At 52.1% G+C, this 20,628-nt stretch overlaps 1 protein-coding gene across 13 annotated transcripts in view; it reads left to right on the top strand.

Moving 5' to 3' along the window:
* PRRC2B (proline rich coiled-coil 2B) overlaps positions 1-20,628 on the top strand; it is a 94,157-nt gene that overhangs the window by 38,370 nt on the left and 35,159 nt on the right. For 12 of the 13 annotated variants that reach the window (XR_002337933.1, XM_021070456.1, XM_021070417.1 and 9 more), the window contains exons 5-11: positions 2,090-2,162; positions 5,799-5,942; positions 7,689-7,930; positions 8,382-8,503; positions 8,969-9,111; positions 14,615-14,705; positions 17,217-17,409. Coding sequence is in view for 12 of the 13 variants with exons in the window: in XM_021070456.1 (XP_020926115.1) it covers positions 2,090-2,162; positions 5,799-5,942; positions 7,689-7,930; positions 8,382-8,503; positions 8,969-9,111; positions 14,615-14,705; positions 17,217-17,409 (1,008 nt within the window). In the remaining variant the exon portion in view is untranslated. The remainder of the gene's footprint in view (positions 1-2,089; positions 2,163-5,798; positions 5,943-7,688; positions 7,931-8,381; positions 8,504-8,968; positions 9,112-14,614; positions 14,706-17,216; positions 17,410-20,628) is intronic. The other variant, XM_021070486.1, reaches the window with a different exon arrangement.

A 20,628-nucleotide genomic window follows, 5' to 3' on the forward strand; every position in this document is an offset into this window, starting at 1 on the left:
CTGGGTTACAGAGGTCACCCGCCAGTAGATAGGAATCTAGATGAGAGGTCTGAATCTTCTAGAAGACCAAAAGGCATCTAGACAGAAACCTAGCCTTCCCTGGCTCTCTTGGAAAGAGCTCCTCCGTTTGTATTGCACCCTGGGCAGTAGGAGGTCTGAGGTGCCAGCCTCCACCTGTGGGGAAAGTTTATGGCTCCCCAGTGGGCCAGGCTCCTCTACCCAACACTGAACTGTGCCTTTGAATTAAGGGGAAAGAAAAACAGGAAGCCATATTCCTGTGAGACTTCATTTTCATTGGCCTGAATCCACTGGGCCTGTGGATGAGAGTATGTAGCATTGAGTTCGTATGTTTCCCAGAATTTGAAACTGAGATTAAGGAGCCGTGATTGTTTCTACAGCCCTGGCTCCTGTCAGACTCACCTTTGGAACTTGGTAGAGATGAGCAGCGCCTGTGCTGGGCCTGTGGGTCCTGAGCATCTGTGGAAACACTTGCTGTGGGAGCTGTTTGTGGGCGGGATCAGGCCCTTTCCCGAGCCAGCACCCCGTGTTCCGCCCATGGCTCAGCACATCTGAGTGCTCGCCTGTTCTTGGCTCTTGCAGAAGAGACTCCCAGTGTTTTCCAGCTTTTCCAGCCTCACCACAGAGGCACCGAAGCCATTCTGCTCTTGGAACGAGATTGGCCACAATGTTAGGGACCCCTTCTTGGCCCCATAGGCATTCTCTTGCGGTTTCGTGCCTTTGGTGGGTGAGGGCAGAGGTGCCGTCCCTGTGGCCACAGACCCCAGGTGGGAGGTTGTGGGATGGCAGTGCCCCAGGGCCCTCTGGAGCCTCGCCCCTCCCTTGGGGCTGCTGGCCTGTCCCTAATGTGGTCTGCGTGGGGGACCTTCAGGCCTCCCAGGCCACTCGTGTCAGGGAGCCAAGGCAAGTCTGTGGGCTGCTGCACCTGATCAGGATAACACAGAAGGCAGGAGGACGGCCGTCTGTGGCGTGTGTGGCGGTGGCAGCAGGGGAGCCTGGGAAGGGGCAGTTGCTTAATCTGGGATCTCATCATCCAGTAAGTGATGAAGCATGACGCTGCATCAGCCTGTCTGTGTATCTTTACCTTCGTGTGTTAAGCTGCAAGTTGTGGGGAAAGGCAGCTGAGCTCAGTGGTTGGGGACCTGACGGGCTTTGGACGTAGGCAGGGCGGGGATAGGTTCTAGTCCCACTTCTCCAGCTGGTGTCTTTTTTTTTTTGTCTTTTTGCCATTTCTTGGGCCGCTCCCGCGGCATGTGGAGATTCCCAGGCTAGGGGTTGAATCAGAGCTGTCTCCACCGGCCTACGCCAGAGCCACACAACACCAGATCCGAGCCGCATCTGCAGCCTATACCACAGCTCACGGCAACGCCAGATCCTTAACCCACTGAGCAAGGACAGAGATCGAACCCACAACCTCATGGTTCCCAGTTGGATTCGTTAACCACTGCGCCACGATGGGAACTCCCCAGCTGGGTGTCTTAACCAAGTGACTCTTTTCTGAGCCTCAGAGGGACTGTGGCTGGGACCTCCCAGGTGTGCCTAGCCCACGGTGAGCTTTCGGCAAAGGAGAGCTGAGCTGGGCAAGCCCAGCTTGGCGGAAGCCCATGGGGCCTTGTGGAGTGACAGAAACTGTGGAAGGTGGTGCTAGGCCCATCCAGGGACACGCCAGGCACACACGCTTACGTTCTCATGTTCACGTTCTGTTAACAGTGGGACCCAGCATTTGCGACACACACTAGAATTGGGGTTTGTTCTCATCCCTGGAGCAAGACAGAGAAGCCCTGTGTGGGCGTGAGAGGCAGCCTGACAGTGTGCTCTGGAGCGCAGCCCTGGCTGTGCTGCATGACCCTGAGCTGGCCACTTGCCCTCCAGCCTGCTCCCCGTCCGTCCTGTGGGAGGCTGCGTGGAAAGCCCACGCTGTTGGATGCGGCCTGTGGGTGGTAGTAGTGGGTGCCTCCGTGGAGGGTCTGGGCCTGAGCCGAGGGCCCAAGGGCCCCTTGTTCTGACTCGCTCAGTGAGTGGGTGGCAGACCACTGGGCTGGCCCTGTTCTCATTGTCTTCCTTCTTTCAGAATACAAATTCAGTGCCAGGTGGACCAAAGTCATGGGCACAGCTGAATGGAAAGCCAGCAGGACACGAAGGTGGTGAGTGTGGCGTCTGGGTGTGTGGGCAGGAGGGACGAGTACCTTTCCTGGGCTGTGCGGTTGGGTGCAGGTGGTCTTTGGCCCGAAGCGCTGTGGCCCAGAGCGAATGACTGCTCTGTGAGTCCCTAGCCACGGAAGTGCCGACTGGGCATAGCACACCAGCTCGTGCTGGAGGCAGTCTTCCCGAGGCGTGGACAGGCTGGGGTGCTGGCCTTGTGCACCTTAGCTGCCCCGGCTGGTGGATGAGTGCCGGCTTGCACCTGCCTCCCGCCCCCGGGGCCACCGGGAGGAGGCCTTGCCTGCAGGCGTTAGCTGGGGGCCTGGGGATCGAGCTGCTTGCTTTTGGACAGTGGCACCAGCGCGCTCAGAGGGTTATGTGGTGCTTGTCACCATCAGTGTCGCTGTTGGCACAGAGGATATGCTGAGAAAACAGGCCGTTCCGTGTGGCTGTGGCGGATCAGCACAGGGGAGAGGGGTGAGTGGAAGCAGAAAGCGAGCAGAGTCTTGAACAAGTGTGAGCAGCAAACTGAAACGGCTTCCCGGGCAGGCCCAGCCCCGAGCGGCCAAGCTGTCGGGTGAGGAGCAGGAGGGCACAGTGGGGCCTATGGCTCCCTGGGTCCCCCCACCCCACCGCAGGAGCCTGTGAGTCCTGAGCAAAGGGAGTCTAGAGCCTGTGGAGAATGTGGGCTCAGGGCCAGCAAGTGCTTTTGAGAGGTGCTCCTTCTGGTTGACACACCCGCCCCTTCCTCCATCTCTCATGGAGAACCACAGTCAGTAATGTGCCCAGGGCATGTTGAAGCTCCTGCTGCCCTCTGAGCTGCGGGCAGGAGAAGCTTGGCCTGAGTCTGTCCGTCAGGGAGCTTTGCGGGTCCTCTGGTCTGGAGGGTGAGGTGGGGGTGCGAGCTCGGTAGGGGTGTTGGAGGGGTTGGACACTGTATTTCAGACTGGAAAGGGGGGCTTTGAAGAGGCTTCATGAAGAGGATTCACTAGACTGTTACCAGTGGTTCTTCATTTTCTATAGTCTCTCCTTCTGTAAGGTGGGAATTTTTTTTTTTTTTTTTGGCTTTTTTTGTGGGGGGGCCACACCCACAGCATATGGAGGTTCTCAGGCTAGGGGTCCAGTCGGAGCTGTAGCTGCCACCCTATGCCAGAGCCATAGCAACACAGGATCCAAGCCCTGTCTGTGACCCACACCACAGCTCATAACAACGCCGGATCCTTAACCCACTGAGCAAAGCCAGGGATCAAACCCACAACCTCATGGTTCCTAGTCGGACTTGTTTCCGCTGTGCCACGATGGGAACTCTGGGAATTTGGTACTTTAGTGAAATACTCATAAGGAAAAAAAAACAGTTTTCTCTGGATCTGGCAAGAACGTCAGGACGTGTTCTTAAATAAGAAAAGTGCCGTCTCTGGAAGGAAACCCAAGAGGAAGGAAGGAGGGAACCAAATGGGAACCACCTGTCTGTGCGGGTGTTAGAAATGGGCAGTGGGAGTGCCCGTCGCGGCGCAGCGGAGACGAGTCCGACTGGGAACCGCGAGGAGGCGGGTTCCATCCCTGGCCTCGCTCAGCGGGTCAAGGGTCCGGGGTTGCCGGGAGCTGGGGTGTAGGTCGCAGGCGCGGCTCGGATCCGGCGTGGCTGTGGCCCTGGTGTAGGCCGGCAGCTGCAGCTCCATTTAGACCCCTAGCCTGGAAACCTCCATATGCCGCGGGAGTGGCCCTAGAAATGGCAAAAAGAAAAAAAAAGGAAAGAAATAGGCGTGAGGGTGGAGGAAGGCTTCCGTTTATGCCTTTTAAGGCTTTTTACTTTTGAACCTTGTGATTGTATTAACCTATCAAAAATGAAACTTGATTTAGAAAATAATTCTGTAACGCAGTAAAACGGTCTGTGAACATGTGATAGCTCCTCTAGGAGACAGTAGGACCCAATAGCCCAAGAGGAGAGAACAGGCATGTGCTGACCAGGTGGGGGCTGGCCCGGGGCTCCTGGTCCCTTCCAGTGTGGGGGGGGTCACAAACCTGTGATGCCACCGGGGCCGTGGACCCCTGACCCTCTGATGGCTCTCTGGAAATCAGAAGGGTTCTTCTTCCTGAGTTGATGGGCCGTCCGTGTAGAGGGGGTTGTTTGGCCCACTACGCCTGGAGCGGACCCAGAAGTCCTGATTGTGCGGTTCAGGCAGAGACCAGAGGCCTGTGGCTCCTGGCTCTGCTGTAGCAACGCCACCAGTGGCTCCATCTGGGGCCTTGGAAGAAGCCCCTGATTGTATGAGGCAGAGAGAAGATAGTAGGGGGATCAGTGGGCGAATCTCAGAGGACCACGAAACCTTAGGTGTACGTATCATCACCGTGGTTCAAGATTTTTGAGTCTTTCACTTTATCCTTTTTAGCTGTGTGTTGGGGGATGGGGGTGACTTTAGTTTGTGCTTAGAGTAATACCTGCCTGACTGTTCAGGTAGAGAAAAAAATGACTGGGCATTTGCTAGTTTTTTTCTTTTTCTTTTAATTTCAAATAATCTGCCATATTTTTAAAGTACAACTTGGCTATTTCATTCTTGCCAGTGACCTTTTAATATAACGAAGCAACTCTGTGAGTCACAGAGCAGTAGAGCTCCTTCGTGACGCTTGGCGACTGTCCCTCAGGTTAATCGTTGGTCCTAATGTGTCCACTCGTCACCCTGGCAGGTTTGTTGGACCCCGGACCTTTATGCGAAGTGGGCCGGTCACTGGATGGCCACCTTGTGCGTCTGCACTGATCCCAGCGGTGTCGTTCTGGCAGAGTCTGCCTTAGTTAGCAGGTCTGCATATCAGCAGGGCTGAGAAAAGTACTAGGGGGCAAATTCGGCTGTGTTGTCTAGGGTCCAGGCATGCCGCAGTTGGCCCTTGGGCGTTACTGTGGTTTTGCTGTCACAGTAAAAGTTTGTATGGTGCTGGGCATGTGCTGTGTACTCCAGAAGAAAGGCCCAATTCCCACTCTAGACCCGAAAACGCGTCATTTATTTTTATCTGTTCACTGAAAAGACGACCGCAGGTTTCCAGTCCTAAGGGCTGTAAGTGATAGGGGCAAAGTTAAGACAAGGCCTCTTCTCTGCAGGAAGGTTAGATGGTGGGGAATGAACCAACAGATGAAGAAACTGTTCCTGGGATTCCAGGAATGGAACGTTTGGCCTTGTTGGGCTCGGGGACTCCGTAGAAGATGGGAACCCCGAGTGGGCAGATGAGGAGGCGCTCGAGAGGGTCACTCTGGGATGGCAGCCAGATGGCCGTCAGGGGGTCACCTCCATCCAAGAGCCGTTGACCTCACTGGGCTGATCTCGCCAGAGATGGTACTTCTCCGCCCGCCAGGGCCACCAGAATGACCTCACTGCCTTCTTCCAGGAGTCGGGAGGGCAGGATCTGGGCTGGGGCAGCCCCAGACCTTACCCCATGCCCTTTGCAGCCAGCTCTTGAAGGCAAGCTGGCTAGGGGCCTGACACCCTCAGGGGACCCTCGTGCCTCTGAGGGCACAGAAGCCAGTGTAGTCAGCACGCGGGGAACGCGCTCACCTCAGGGGGCGTGGTTTCCAGGGCACAGCTGCTGAAGCAGGGCCTGCGGGCGCCTGTCTTCCCTGCTCCTCACGGCTCCAATTCCCTTGACAGGTTTAAGGGGCTCAAGCCGACTATTATCCTTCTCTCCCGAGGAATTTCCGACGCTGAAAGCAGCTGGAGGGCAGGACAAGGCTGGCAAAGAAAAGGGCGTCTTAGATCTGTCGTATGGGCCAGGACCAAGCCTCCGCCCGCAGAGTAAGTGAACTGCAGCCCCTGTCTGGGCGCCCGCGGGAGCAGCACAGTCCGCCTTCTTCTCAAGGCGCCAGAGCCCTCGGGCCTGGCTCCCCACGGGCGAGGCTCAGCTTTTGCCCTGTACCTGATGCCATGGCTGCTGGACTCACCCCTGGGCTGGGCTGGAGGTGACGCCTCCTTTCCTGTCCTCTGAGTCAGGCCAGGCCTGTCCGCCTTCCTAGCGGTCATCAGGTGCTCGGCTGAGCCTGGGTGGTCACTGCCAGGAGAGACGCAACAAGTTAACTTGGTTTCTGGTTCGGGAGCTAATTTTCTAATAGACCAGCGGTTCCCAAACTTAGCCACATCTTGCGAGAACCTCTTAGGGAGAATTTTTTTTTAAAGTCTGATTCTCTCACCCCAGCCAAATTAGCATCTTTTTGTTTTGTTTTTGGTTTCCCTCTGACATGGAGCCCTGTGCATTAGCCAGCCTGGTGCTAGTCTTCTCGGCCCCCTCACTGGGGGTCTGGCCGAGGGGTCCGCTGGATCGTGGAGCAGCGCTTGCTGGCGTGGCCTCGCGTGGTCGGAGGTTAAGATGTTGTTTAAGAATGAGATTTTCCGTCTGTTCTAATCATGGATTCTGAAGTAGTCCTTGGGGGTGGGAGGTCGAGCAGGTCTTGAAACACGAAGGACTTTTATCTAAGGCATCCCAGAGTCAGAACTGACCTCCTGGGGATGAAGCGATCACCACGCTGCTCCTCAGTAAAACACGGCCTTTCCGTGGCCTCTCCGGGTTATTTTGTGTGCTCCACACGTGTAATCAGATTCCTTAGAACAAGAGCTTTAACTTTCTGGGTTAATTAAGATGCGCTGCTGTAGGGTATAAAACGTTAAAACGAGGAGAAGCTTCTGGGATCAGTTCTATGACCTCGTTTGCGAAGATCAAGGAGCAGGTGGCCAGAGGGGTGACCACAGGGCTTGGCCGCCATCAGGCACAAGGTAGTTGCAGAGTTGGGAGCAGTTTCTGATTTCGTGGCTCCCGTCCTGGGACGTTTCATGTTTCAACTCCTAAGTACAAGTTGACCAAAAAGAGGGGTCTTTTTGGGGCATCTCATTTCTCGTTGGCCTCTAATCCCACCAGGCTTTGGCAGTGGCCAGCATCATTCCTAACGCAGTAGTCCGGGTTGGCGGGTTTCAGTCTGCCCTGCGGGAGGGCCCCACAGGCAGCCCCTGGAGCAGGGGTGGTGAGGGCCTGGTGGGCAGGGCCCCCACTCGGAGAGCTGCTCTGCTTTGCCCTGGGAACTGGGGAGTCCCTGACTGGACCGGGGGCGCCACTGCTGAGCAGGCGCTCTGGGGTGACGGCAGGTCCGTCCAGCACAGTGCTGCTTCCCTGGGGCCAGGTCGGGATTGGCGGAAGGCGTGACCAGGGCCGTTTTCGTCGGGGCCGTCTCGTGTTCTTTGGGGCGTTAGGTCTGTGGTCGTGTGGTTTCTGGGACTCGACAAGGACCGTGTCGTGGTGACACTTGCCTTCTCTCTGAGTGGACCTTGTTTTGGGTTTCTCTCCCAGTCAGACTCCCCTCGGCAGGTCGATACTCACTGGCCAGGGGTCCCCCCACCTTCCCGGGCAGGCTTGACTAGTGGACCTGATTCTTCACTTTTATTTTTTTATTTTTCATTTTTTGTGGTGAGCGAGGGGGTCCCTTGACCTTCAGAACCTCATACAATCCCCCCCCTCCTCTTTCCTCTCCCCTTTTGCCCCCTTTCAATTTCCAGATGTGACAAGCTGGAGGGAGGGCGGTGGGCGAAACATAATTTCTGCCACGTCTCTGAGCGCCTCCCCAACTGAGCTGGGCAGCAGGAACTCGAGTGCGGGAGACGGAGCCCCCTCCTCGGCATGCACCAGCGATTCTAAGGACCCCTCTCTCCGCCCGGCTCAGCCTGTCCGAAAAGGGGCTTCACAGTTCATGGGGAATGCATACCACCCACCTACATACCATGACATGCTTCCTGCTTTTGTAAGTCTCCAGAGTGTGCATTTTCCCCACGAGGTCAGGTTGTTCAGACCCAGCAGAACCTACTTCAAGCGGCTGAGTGTCCACCTGGGTCCCCTCCCAGTTTCTTTGCCCTCATCCCCTACTTTGGAGGCTTGCGTTTCTTTTGCGTTTTCTCTCCCCCTTTTCAAATCCTAAGGGCCTCTGGCTTCTTTCCCTGGTGATGTGGATGCTGTTTGAGCCTTGGTTCTTTAGAGAAAGGAGAGGCAGGTATTCCCCGAGACACACGTCCCCAGATTGGCCTACGGACAGCAGGAAAGAAATGGGGGAGATGGTGATAGGATTAATGGGGAAACCCCAAAACTTTCCTGTTTCTGTTTCCCATTTTCCATTTTCCGAAACAAAGTCTAATGCAAGTGGAACCTCGACTCTGGGCCGTTGGCAGAAAACCCTGTCCATTGGTGTTATGTTTCAGATGTGTTCGCCACAGTCATCCGAGAACCAGGGTCCAGTGGAACGAGGATCCTTTCCCCTTCCCCAGCTCCGTCTCGAACCCCGGGTTCCTTTTAGACAGTTCCAGATGAATGACCAAGACGGGTAAGGCTATTGCATTAGAGTCGTGTACGTAGCAGTCACCCCAGGCGGTGATACTGGACAGGATAGCGGGCTTACGCATGAAAGTGCTTTGTCTTCCGGGGACCTCGGAGAACCTAAAAACCACCTCAAGACCCCAGGGTGGTGTGGGAGGGCTGGGTCTGGGGCGGGATGAGAGATGGGGTGACGCTGTCAAGTTCCTGACGGAGTTGCAGACTGGGCATGTGTTCGTTGCAATTGCCGTGGGCATTGGCATTGAGCCTATAAAACTGCAGAATGAGTTAGAACTTCTCTCTGGGATGTATTTGTCCATTATGTGTCCTTTAAAAAGGAGATGCTTTAAATATTGAGGGCGAACATGAACCTTTGCAACATAGGACTTACTTTGGGAGAGTGTTTGGCTTTGCTTCCATCTGTATACTTGGTATGTATGAGTCCTGTGTCTTTACCCTTCTCTCTCTCTTTCAGCAAAGAAAACAGGCTGGGAGTGACTCGCCCGACCCGTCCACTGAGGCAGCTGGTGGAACGGGCTCCCCGGCCCACCATCATCAATGCGGAAAACCTGAAAGGTCTCGATGACCTGGACACCGATGCCGATGACGGCTGGGCAGGTGCGTTGTGCTGGCTCCCCGTGGGCTCACAGACTAGTTTAGAAAGGCAGGGCCACGGCCTGTCTCTGTTCACCAAGGGCGGAAATCCCTTACAAACGGTGTGTGTTTGCCCTTGCAAGTCGGAATGGAACCAGGGGCAGCAGGAGCAGCTTCAGTGCCCTGAAGGGGTTCTTGTTGGCAGTCAGACCAGCGACTGCTTCCTGACAGAGCTGTCTTAAGACTATAGTCTTAATCTTAGAGGGAGAATTTTGTTAACTTTTTAGAAAGTCTTGTTTCTTTTTTTTCTTTTTCGGGCCATACCTGTGGCATAAGGAGATTCCCAGGCTAGTGGGCGAATCAGAGCTGTAGCTGCTGGCCTGCGCCAGAGCCACAGCAACTCGGGATCTGAGCCTTATCTGTGACCTACACCATAGCTCACAGCAACTCTGGATCCTTAACCCACTGAGCAAGGCCAGGGATCGAACCTTTGTCCTCATGGATATTAGATTCGTTTCTGCTGAGCCACGATGGGAACTCCTAGAAAGACTTTTTATGGAAAAGTTAATACAAAATAGTGTAATGAACTCCAGATAGCGACCCATCACTGAGCCCAACAAGCACCAAATCCTGCTCTTACCTTCACCCATACTCCACCCCCAATGTAGTTATTTTCTATGAAATTCTTTCGGGTTCTTTTCAGCCCTTGTGAATGCAAGGGCCCGGAAATGCGCGTGTTTAACAAATGCCCAGGCCTCTGTAGCGCCCTCCCTGTGGGGTACAGTGGGGTACAGTGCCTTCGCTGGTGCTCCAGTCCCTTCCTGGCCGTCCTCCTCCCCTGACTCTGCCCAGGGCCCCCCTTCGGATGGCCCTCCCGTGCATTGGTCTGGCCGGTGACACACTGCAGATGGGGAGCGGTGCGCGGGGGGGATTTGCGATGCACCACTGTGGTCGCTGTGTCAGCAGTTGCTTTCAGTTACTGAGGTGCACTTCGTCGTATCAGATGCTATAATTTGTTCAAATACCAGCATTGGTGTACACGTCCGGCAGTTGCGTTTTGAATGACCTTCTCATTTCTCTTGAGGGAATATCCAGGAGTGGGGTGTGGGGTCAGAGGGTGGTGTCGAACAGCCGCCCACTCCTCTCCCAGTGGCAGTGGGTGGTGCTGTTCCCGCGGCAGTTTTGAGAAGGTGGTTGCCCTGCGTCCTCACAACATTGTCATGTTCGTTGTTTTAATTTTAGCCATTCCAGTGGGTGTTTAGTCGTAGCGCGTTGTGCTTTTAATTTGCATCTTGCTGATGACTAATGATGATGAACCTGTTTTCATGTGCTATTTGGATACTGGTGGGGTTTTTTTGTTTTTTGGGTTTTTTTCTTTGTTTGTTTGTTTTTGGTTTTTGTTTGAGTGGTCAGATAGAAGTCCTTGGAGATTTATATTTCAGAAGTATTTTTTTCCCATCGCCTGCCTTGTCTGTCTGTTTGTTTTTGACACACTTACAGCTGGTAGAAATTGGGCCAGGGTTCGAAACTGTGCCACGGCAGTGACAACGCTGGATTCTTAATCTGCTAGATCACTGGGGGACTCCTGCACTGTGTTTTGATAAGCAGAACTTTTTTTTTTTCTTTGATCTTTCTAGGGCCATACCCACGACATATGGAGGTTCCCAGGCTAGGGGCCTAATCAGAGCTGTAGCAGCTGGCCTACACCACAGCCACAGCAATGCCAGATCCAAGCCACATCTGTGACCTGCACCACAGCTCATGGCAATGCTAGATCCTTAACCCACTGAGCAAAGCCAGGAATCAAACCTGCATCCTCATGGATCCTAGTTGGGTTTGTTTCCGCTGCGCCACAACAGAAACTCGTTAGTTTTACTACTTTGTATTGATTTCTTAGAATGTTCTATATAAACCATTATGTTGCCTGTGTATTTATAAAAGGACAAGTTGTGTGGCTTTTATTTCTTTTTCCTGCGTTATTGCAATGTGGTACTTCCGTACAATGTTGTATTCAAGATCTTGGCTCCTGATAGTAGGGGGAAAGTGTTTTGTGTTTTACCTTTAAATAAGATGATGGTTGTAAGTTTCTTAGAGATATTCTTTATCAGATTGTGGAAGTTCCCTTCTACTTCTGGTTTGCTTTTTAAATCATGAATAGATATTGAATTTTGTTAAATACTTTTCCTGTTCCTGTGGTCATACGATTTTTCTCTTTCGTTTTGGAATCTGGTGTATTGCGTTGATATATTTTTTTATTTTATTTTATTTTTTTAAATTATTATTACTTTTTTTTTTTTGTCTTTTTGCTATTTCTCGGGCCACTCCCTCGGCATATGGAGGTTCCCAGGCTAGGAGTGGAATCAGAACCGCAGCCACCGGCCTACACCAGAGCCACAGTAAGTTGGGATCCGAGCCGCGTCCGCAACCTACACCCACAACTCAGGGCAAAGCTGGATCCTCAGCCCACTGAGTGGGGCCAGGGATCGAACCCGCAACCTCATGGTTCCTAGTCGGATTCATTAACCACTGCGCCATGACGGGAACTCCTGATATATTTTTTTAAAGGCTAAACCAGCTTTGCATTCCTAGAATGAATTCCACCTTTTTGTATGTCCAGATTCATTTACTGATACTTTATTAAGGTTCTTGGTGTCTGTGTTTACGGATATTGGTCTACAATTTCCTTTAATGTCTTCTTTGGTGTAATTTTGTGTGTGTGCGTGTGCTTTTCAAGGCTGCACCCATGGCATATGGAGGTTCCCAGGCTAGGGGTCGAATCAGACAGCCACAGCAACATCAATCAGATCCAAGCCATATCTGCGACCTGCACCACAGCTCACGGCAGTGCTGGGTCCTTAACCCACTGAGTGAGGCCAGGGATTGAACCTGCAACCTCATGGTTCCTAGTCGGATTTGTTTCCCCTGCACCATCACGGGAACTCCTTCGTTGGGTTTTGATATCAGGTTTTGCTGGGCTTGTAAGGTGTTGTTGGAAAACACTCCTTTTCTACTTTCTCAAAGATTTTCCATAAGATTGCTAATTTTTTTTTTTTTCATAAATACTTGTTTAAAATCACCAATGAAACTGGCCCTGGAATTTTCTAAAGACATGCGTGATAACAAATTTAACTTCTCTGATTTGTTGTAGGGCTGCTTAGCTTAGATTTCCTGTGCTTTGTGTCAGTATATGATAAGTTGTGTTTTTCAAAGGATTTGTTCATTTATTTTGAGTTGAATTTACTGGTGTAAAGTTGTTGTTAATATTCCTTTTCCTTTTGTTGTATGTCGGATCTGTAGTGATACATCCTTTTTCATTCCTGATAATTAGGTAATTTGTGTATTTCCTTTTTTTCTTGTTCACTTCTGCCAAGGGCTTATTAATTTTATTAATCTTTACAAAGAAGCTTTAATTTTCTACATTGATGGTTTTTGAGTTCTTTTTAATTATTTGGGCCTTTTTAGGTTTCTGATTTAATTTCATTGTACTCAAGAGGGCATATTCTGTATGACTTCGATTCTTTCCAACTTATTAAGACGTATTGGAGGAGTTCCTGCTGTGGTACAGTGGGGTGGGTGTTCTCTCGAGCCCTGCACAGTGGGTTAAGAGCCAGTGTTGCTGCAGCTGCCGTGTAGGTTGCAGTTGCAGGTCTAATGGCCCAGGAACTCCATATGCCTCAGGGGTGACCAGAAAAGGGAAACAAAGAAACAAACAAAAATAAACTTGGAGTTCTCTTGTGGCACAGCAGGGTAAGGATGTAGCATTGTCTCTGCAGTGGTTTGGGCTGCAGCTGTGGTGCAGTTTCAATCCCTGGCCTAGGAATCCTTCCACATGCCTTGGGAAAAGAAAGAAAAAAGATTTGTTTTATGAACAGGATATGTTTTTGAAGAGAACGTGTATTCTAGAGTTGTTGGGAACCACGTTCTGTGAATACGAGTTTAGTCACGGTGGTGGGTCGTGCCATGCACATCTCGCACACTTGCGTTGCTGTCTGGTTCTTCAGCTACTGACAGTGAGTGGTTCACCTCTCCACTGGAATTGCGGATTGATCTGTTTCTCCCTTTAATCCCATCAGTGTCTGCTTCGTTTACTTTGAAGAGGTTATAGGTCATCATCACTTTTGTCATTTTTGTGGGTCTGCCACTGACCCTTTGTATTGTTTGCGGGATCTTTCTTGTCTTGTCTGTATTGTTTGCGGGATCTTTCTTGATCTCGTCTTACCTTGGGGTGTGTTTTGTCCTGTGTCAGTGTCATTGCTCTGACTTTAATCATTCATTGTTGTCATCGTGTTTTCATCCTTTCCTCACAGCCTCTTTTGGTGGATGCTAGCAGGTAGGCTTTTTTTTTTTTTTTTTTTTTTTTTTTTTTTTTGTCTTTTTAGGGTCCAACCTTCAGCATATGGAGGTTCCCAGGCTAGTGGGCAAATCAGAGCTGTAGCTGCCAGACTACACCACAGCCACAGCTGCACCAGATCCAAGCCGCATCTGTGACCTATGCCACAGCTCACGGAAACACCAGATCCTTAACCCACTGAGGGAGGCCAGGGGTCAAACCGGCGTCCTCATGGATGCTAGTCAGATTCATGTCCACTGAGCCGCGATGGGAACTCCCACAGATAGGCTTTTTTTTTTTTTTTTTCTTTCTTTTTCAAATCTAACTCTCTTTTTAATTGGATTGGGCCTTTTGTTTTGTTTCGCCCCTGTTAACGATACAATTCATGTAGCAAATTTTCGTATTACCTAAAGGTAATTACCTCTTTAGCATCTGTAATTCAGAGAAGTTTAAATGTATTTGCACATTTGTGCAGTTGTCCATCCTGTCCAATCCAGAACATTTCTTCTGCCCACAGATGAAGCCCCATGTGCATCAGCAGTCATTCCCAGTTGCCACCTGCCCTCTGCACACCCCCCCTGGCAAACACCCATCTACTCTCTGTCTCTGTAGATTTGCATATTCTAGACATTTCAATCAACAGAAGCATGCGGTGTAACATGTGGCCTTTGGTATCTGGCTCTGTCACTCAGCATCGTGTTTTCAAGGATCACCCATCTGTTCGTGCTCATTTGTTTTTACGGCCCAATACTATTCCGCTTGGATCTACCACATTTGTCCACCTCTCCGTCACGCAATGGACGCTTTCTGCCACCTGAGCCACTCAGGTTGGGGGGGGCCTGGGCACCATGGCAACTCACAAAGCTCTCTCTTCACGTTCTGGACGGCTGAGGTCTACTCTTGTCGGGTCTCCACCTGCTTTGGTTCACTCTCCTGCTCCTTCTAATACGCTGGCAAAATAGTTTGTCCAGGTTTAAGGAACTGTTATTTTAACAGGGCTCAGTCTAACCAAGCTGCTTTTGTTGGCTGTTAGGGAGCCAGCACTGTCCCCGACTTTCCTCTGCAGTGTTGGTGCAGGTGGTGCGTCTTCGCCGCGGGGGTCAGCGAAATTCCGTACCGGAGGACGCCCCCCAGTGGTGCTCTTCGCGCTCCCGAGTAGCGTATCTTTTCTCACTCTCCCTGGCCTTCCTGTTGCAGGCCTGCATGAAGAGGTGGATTACTCCGAGAAGCTGAAGTTCAGTGATGATGAAGAGGAGGAAGACGTGGTGAAAGACGGCAGGCCCAAGTGGTAAGAACCCCCGTCCCCACTCACAGCATGGCTCCCGAGGAACGTGCCCGCTGCGGGGTGGAAGTTCACCCGTGTTCCTGGTGCTGCCGGGTGCCAGCCCCGTGCCTTGCGCCTTTCCTCGTGACCCCAGCAGCCCACAGGGCCGGACGCTGTTTTCCGTGTTGCGGATGAGAGGAGCTCATCCTACTGAGCCGGGGTTTGCACAGCCGTGGAGGCTGGCGGAGCCCCAAGGAGCCCCAGGGAGTTAACCGCTGTGCTGGGTGTTTCCCGTCTGCGTCGTGTGGACTGCTTGTTCCTCGGCTTGCTTTGCGTGTGGTGCCCCAGAGGCGCGCTGGCCAAGCAGATTGGGGAAATGGCCTGGCTTCAGCTCCTGCTTGACTCCGGGGTTGCCCAGCACCTAGGGTTCCGTGCTAAAGCGTGCTGGGACTCGTGGGCGAGGCGGGCGAAGCACCGAGCAGCATCTGCCAATTTCCTAAACTTACTTGACCGCTCGAATCTTCTCTTTCTCTTTTTTTGGATCATCTCATTGGATTGAGTTTACCCTTAACACCGTTGGAAAATATGCTTCCTTGTAATCTCGTCCCTCTAGTTTATAGCATAACATCAGTAGCATTGGCTACTACTTTTAAGATAGCACCTGTGGTTGCTTTAATTTGCTCTTTTTCCTCCTCAGTCCTAGCAAACATCAATGCTCTTCACGCGGAACTGCTTCTTTCCTTAGTATAGTTATCTCTTCCACGTACTATGCTTTCTGTTAAAATGTGATGACTGTTTTATATTGCTTGGACATTAAGGCTCTGGTACTTCCCCCTTTGTCTATCTTATTGTCCGTGATTGAATGTTTATGTGGTCGAGTCTGCAGGTCTCTCGCTTCAGAGCGCCTCTTCTGCTGGGGCTGGTAACGGCCCTCTGCCGTTCCTGCTCAGACGTGACACAGACACGTAACTAACCGAGGCTTCCCTTTACTTATTTTACTGCTGCTTGATTTCCACCGACACTTTGGATGCACTTGGGAAATAAATAGCTATGGGTCAGCTCTTGGAACACCAAGCTCAGAAGGGGATGTGGTCAAACATAACATTTTACAGAGTTATTGTAGGAGCCGTAGGCCACTCCGTTCCTTGTCTCTCTCAGTGGATGTGAACTGAACGTTCAGCTGAGGGAGTTCGGCATGGGGTTTGGACCCAGGGCACCTTGAATTGAGAGTCCCCAAGCCAACCACCACTACCTAAAACCGCTGGTTTTTCATTGTTCTCCGAGCTTCTCGGGACTCCTGCTTTGACGTCTTTATTTCCCCATCCGTGATGGGTCCTCAGACTTCCCTGACTCCGTCCTTGGCTGTTCATTGTCTCTGGGGGCCCCTGGGACCAGCTGCCTTTCCTTGGTGCACCCCTCAGAGATGATCCAGCTCGTCTCCTTTCACCTCGCCCTTCACACTGTGACACAGGTCTTTCCTGGCAGGTCAGGAACCTTAGTGTGGTCCCTGCATCTCTCAAAGTGAGGTCAGGAGCACTCGCGGTTGCTGCCCTGTCTGTGATCTCTGGGTCCTCCTCACCTGCCTCGCACACGTGTGCACAAGAACACACGCAGACGTGGGTGTTGGCCAGACCCGACTCCGTGCCTCTCTCTGCACTCCTGCCGTGGTCACCGGCCGCGACGTTGGGTGGCAGAGGTGCTCGGGCGGAGCTCGTGTGTGTCTGGGTTTACACTGGAGCACCTCAGGGGGGCGCTGCACAGATCTCCCTTCCCGTCGCCTCTGTTCAGCCTCCGTCTTCCCCTTTTCCAGGCTGTGTGCCCTCTGCTTTGTTCCTCGCGTCCGTTCCGTGAGCTCTCTTGCTGTTGGGAGGAGCGTTTGTTGGGCAACGTCTTTATGCAAAGCACAGGGGAGGAGCTGCAGCATGAGGAGAAGGGCCTTTATCTGGGCGTCCTGGGCCCAAATCCGTTAGCTCTTCCTTGTGGAAATATTTCCGCAGCCTCTCTGAGACCCAACTACCAGCTCTTTAAAATGGGGACAGGAGTTCCCATCATGGCTCAGTGGTTAATGAACCCGAGGACACGGGTTCGACCCCTGGCCTCGCTCAGTGGGTTAAGGATCTGGCGTTGCTGTGGCTGTGGTGTAGGCCAGCAACTACAGCTCTGATTGGACACCTAGCCTGGGAACTTCCATATGCTGCAGGTGCGGCCCTAAAAAGACCCCCCCCCAAAAAAGAAAAATGGGGACAGTTAAAGCCTTTTTTTTTTTTTTTTTTTTGGCAGTAAGTGAAGTGGTGGATGTGAGACATCCTGCGTAGAGCTGTGTGTATGAGGGCGATGTGGTCACCGTTGGCGCTGATGCTGGTGCTCAGGGCATGTCCTCTCAGCTGTAAAGGCCTGAGGGGTGGTTCTGTCCGCATGAAGGACGCTGGTATATGGACAGCTCCCTGACTTGGGCATTGCTGAGGGCCTGACACGCAAGATCAGACCATGCGTGAGCCGACCAGGAAAGCCAACACTCCACGTGATTTGTCCTAGGAGCAGCTGGGACCCCAGGAGGCAGAGGCAGTTGTCACTGAGCTCTGCAGACAGTGCTGATGCCAAGCGCGCCCAAGAGGAAGGAAAGGACTGGGCTGAAGCAGCGAGCACGACCCGTGTCATCCGGAAGGTGCCAGAACCCCAGCCGCCTCCCCGGAAGCTCCATGGCTGGACCTCAGCCCCTGACTACCAGGTACCGAGGGCACTGGCAGGGTTCGGTGCCTGTGATGAGCTGGGACAGGACACGCGCACACACACAGCACACCTTTTCAAGTTCATTTGACTGTAGAGCCTCACAGTGACGCCAGCAGGTCGTCTAGTTGGCTGTTCTGTGCGTTGGAGTTTCACTGAATTCAGTGGTTGGGTTTCTGAAAAACCTAGGGAGGTATTTGTCTCTTTCTCTCTCTCTCTTTTTTTTTTTTTTCTTTTTTTTTTTGTCTTTTTCTGCTATTTCTTGGGCTGCTCCCTCGGCATATGGAGGTTGCCAGGCTAGGGGTTGAATCGGAGCTGTAGCCACCGGCCTACGCCAGAGCCACAGCAACGCGGGATCCGAGCCACGTCTGCAACCTACACCACAGCTCACGGCAACGCCGGATCGTCAACCCACTGAGCAAGGGCAGGGACCAAACCCGCAACCTCATGGTTCCTAGTCAGATTCGTTAACTACTGCGAAACGACGGGAACTCCTCTCTCTTTTTTTAATTTAGAAATTTTCTTTTGGAGTTCCTGTCGTGGCTCAGTGGTTAACAAACCTGACTAGTATCCATGAGGACATGGGTTCAATCCCTGGCCTCACCCAGTGGGTTAAGGTTCCAGCATTGCCATGAGCTGTGGTGTAGGTCGCAGACATGGCTCCGGCCGGACCCTGCGCTGCTGTGGCTGTGGTGTGTAGGCTGGCAGCTGTAGCTCCAATTCAACCCCTAGCCTGGGAACCTCCATATGCCATGAGTGTGGCCCCAGAAAGATAAAAAGAAATTTCTTTTAAAATATAGAAAAATAGTTACAAACTTACAGAAAAGTCGGAAGTGCAGTACAAGGAATGTTTTCTTTCTGAATCATTTGAAGAGTACGTCGCCAGCCTGATCAGAGGCGAGTCACCATGTCGTCATGGATACTTTGTTATCTATTTCCTACCAAAAAGACGACGTTCCCTCCAGGTCAGCACAGGCATTCCCAGGAAATTAGCACTGCTCCGTCACTGCCACCTCGTCCTCAGACCCCATCCTGCGCTGACCGTTGTCACATTTCTGTTCTGAGTGCACAGGAAGCCAGTTCAGAGGCTCATGTGACCTTGGTGGTTCTGCTCTTTTGTCCCCTTCGGTCTGAAGCAGCTTGTCAGCCTTTGCTAAGGTTTTGTGACGTTGATACTTCAGAGGCCCATGACCAGCTGTGTCGTGGAAGGCACCTCAAGTTGGGTTTCTCTGGTGCTTCCACATGATTGCGTTCATGGTTTCTATTTTTTGGCGAGGATCCCTCAGAAATAGAGTTTCTGTTTCTGGAATCTCTGCAACTCAGGCCTCTTGCTCCGTCTTGCCGGCTGACCGTGGTTGCGTGGTTGCGTTCTGCCCTCTGACAGCCTTCACTTTGCTCCCTCGAGCATGGTTGTGTCTCCCAGGCTTCACACTTTGGAACTCATTTGCACACCCTCTTCCAGGTTTACCGTTGATGGTTTTGTGGGGAGTTTTGTTTTTGTTGGGTTTTGGTGGTTTGGCCATAGCGTGCAACAGCTTGATAGGAGATCTCAGTTCACAGCCTGGCATTGAACCTGGGGCCATAGCGGGGAAAGCACCAGGTCCTAACCACTGGGCCACCAGGGAGTTACTTTGAGACTGTGAATATTCTGTTTCTCATCAAACAATTTAATTAATTTTTGTTTTTAGGTTCAGACCCGCGACATATAGAGGTTCCCAGGCCGCAGGCTCAGATCGGAGCTATAGCTTCTGGCCTACGCCACAGTCATAGCTAAATCAGATTCGACCGTGTCTGTGATTTGCACCGCAGCTCACAGCAATACCGGATGCTTAACCCACTGAGTGAGGCCAGGGATCGAACCCAAGTCTTCAGGGATTCTGGTCAGGTTCATTACTGCTGAGCCACAACGGGAACTCCTTGAATTAAATTCATTAACACTAGTGGATTATAATCTATCACTCGCAGTGTTTTGAAATTCCGATTGGCTTTGATTTGAGAGACACTTCAAGCTGGCAGCCGTGTCCTTTTAACATTTCCATCTTTTTTGAGGAATTCCGTGCTTTCTGTAGAATAAGCCTTTCCGAGCTGATTTCGTCCTAAGCCTTCCTTGGCCCTGGAATCAGCCTTGACGACATTTAGAAGCCAGCGTGGAGGCACTAGGCGTGCTCCTGCTGTGGGAGTGCCGGGCTCCTGGGCCGCCTCCGGGGACGGAGCTCGGGAACGTGCGTGTGAGACGCACGTGCGTGTGCCACCAAGCACACAGTCTCAGCCTGGCGTTCTCCCTCCGTGCGTGTGTGACTCCTTTCCCCCAGTGGGAAAGCGCTCTCCCTTTTTTGCCTCCACCCACCACCCTCTCTCCTTTGCACAGGCGCCCTCCGCAGCCACGCAGGGGTCAGCGCCCCCCACGTGGAGGCCCTGAATTTCTCTGCTGGGCCATCTCTCCTTCAGAGTTTCTTCCTCACGCAGCTTTGTGGGGCCCCAGCTCCCACGCCAGCCACGTCTCCAAGTGGACGTTCTGCTTACCCGCCCCGAGCTGTCCTGACTCCCAGGCACTGGGTGCCTACCCTGCTCTGCCATGTCATATGACTCTGGGATTCGTTTGAGCAGGGAGGCCGGGGCTGGGGGTATGAAGGCACTGATGTAAATACACTCGGCACACTTGCTGTTTTCAGTGCACTTTGCTGTTTAAGATGTCCTGTTCCACATCCCCTTAGGAAATGGACATCCCTTTATCTTCAGTCCTTTTAATGAGTATATATTATGTGGTAAGTCCTGTGCTAGGCACAGGGACACAAAAGTAGAACTTTCTAAAATAGACAGAATATAACTCTTGGAAATTATTTCGCAATTAATCCAAGTTTAATTCATATACCAAGGCTGCTCAGTATTCAGGGTTTCTCTTTGATCTGCTCCCAACAACACCAAATTATCCAAATAGAGTCAACAAATCGAAAATCTGTATAATTCTGTGCATCCAAATTTCTGAAAAGATTGTCCCAGTTCCAATATTTTGCAGAACACATAATTTATAAAATGAGAGCTAATCTTAGGGCCGAGTAGAAAGGCACATCTGTAGTACACATGCTCTGTTTTTAGGGCTGCACCCACGGCATATGGAGGTTCCCAGGCTAGGGGTCCAATCAGAGCCATGGCTGCTGGCCGACATCGCAACCGCAGCCACAGCCACGCAGGATCTGAGCCGTGCCTGTGATGGACACCA

The sequence above is a fragment of the Sus scrofa genome, chromosome 1 (genome assembly GCF_000003025.6).
Source record: "Sus scrofa isolate TJ Tabasco breed Duroc chromosome 1, Sscrofa11.1, whole genome shotgun sequence".
In the NCBI taxonomy this organism is placed as follows: Eukaryota; Metazoa; Chordata; class Mammalia; order Artiodactyla; family Suidae; genus Sus; species Sus scrofa.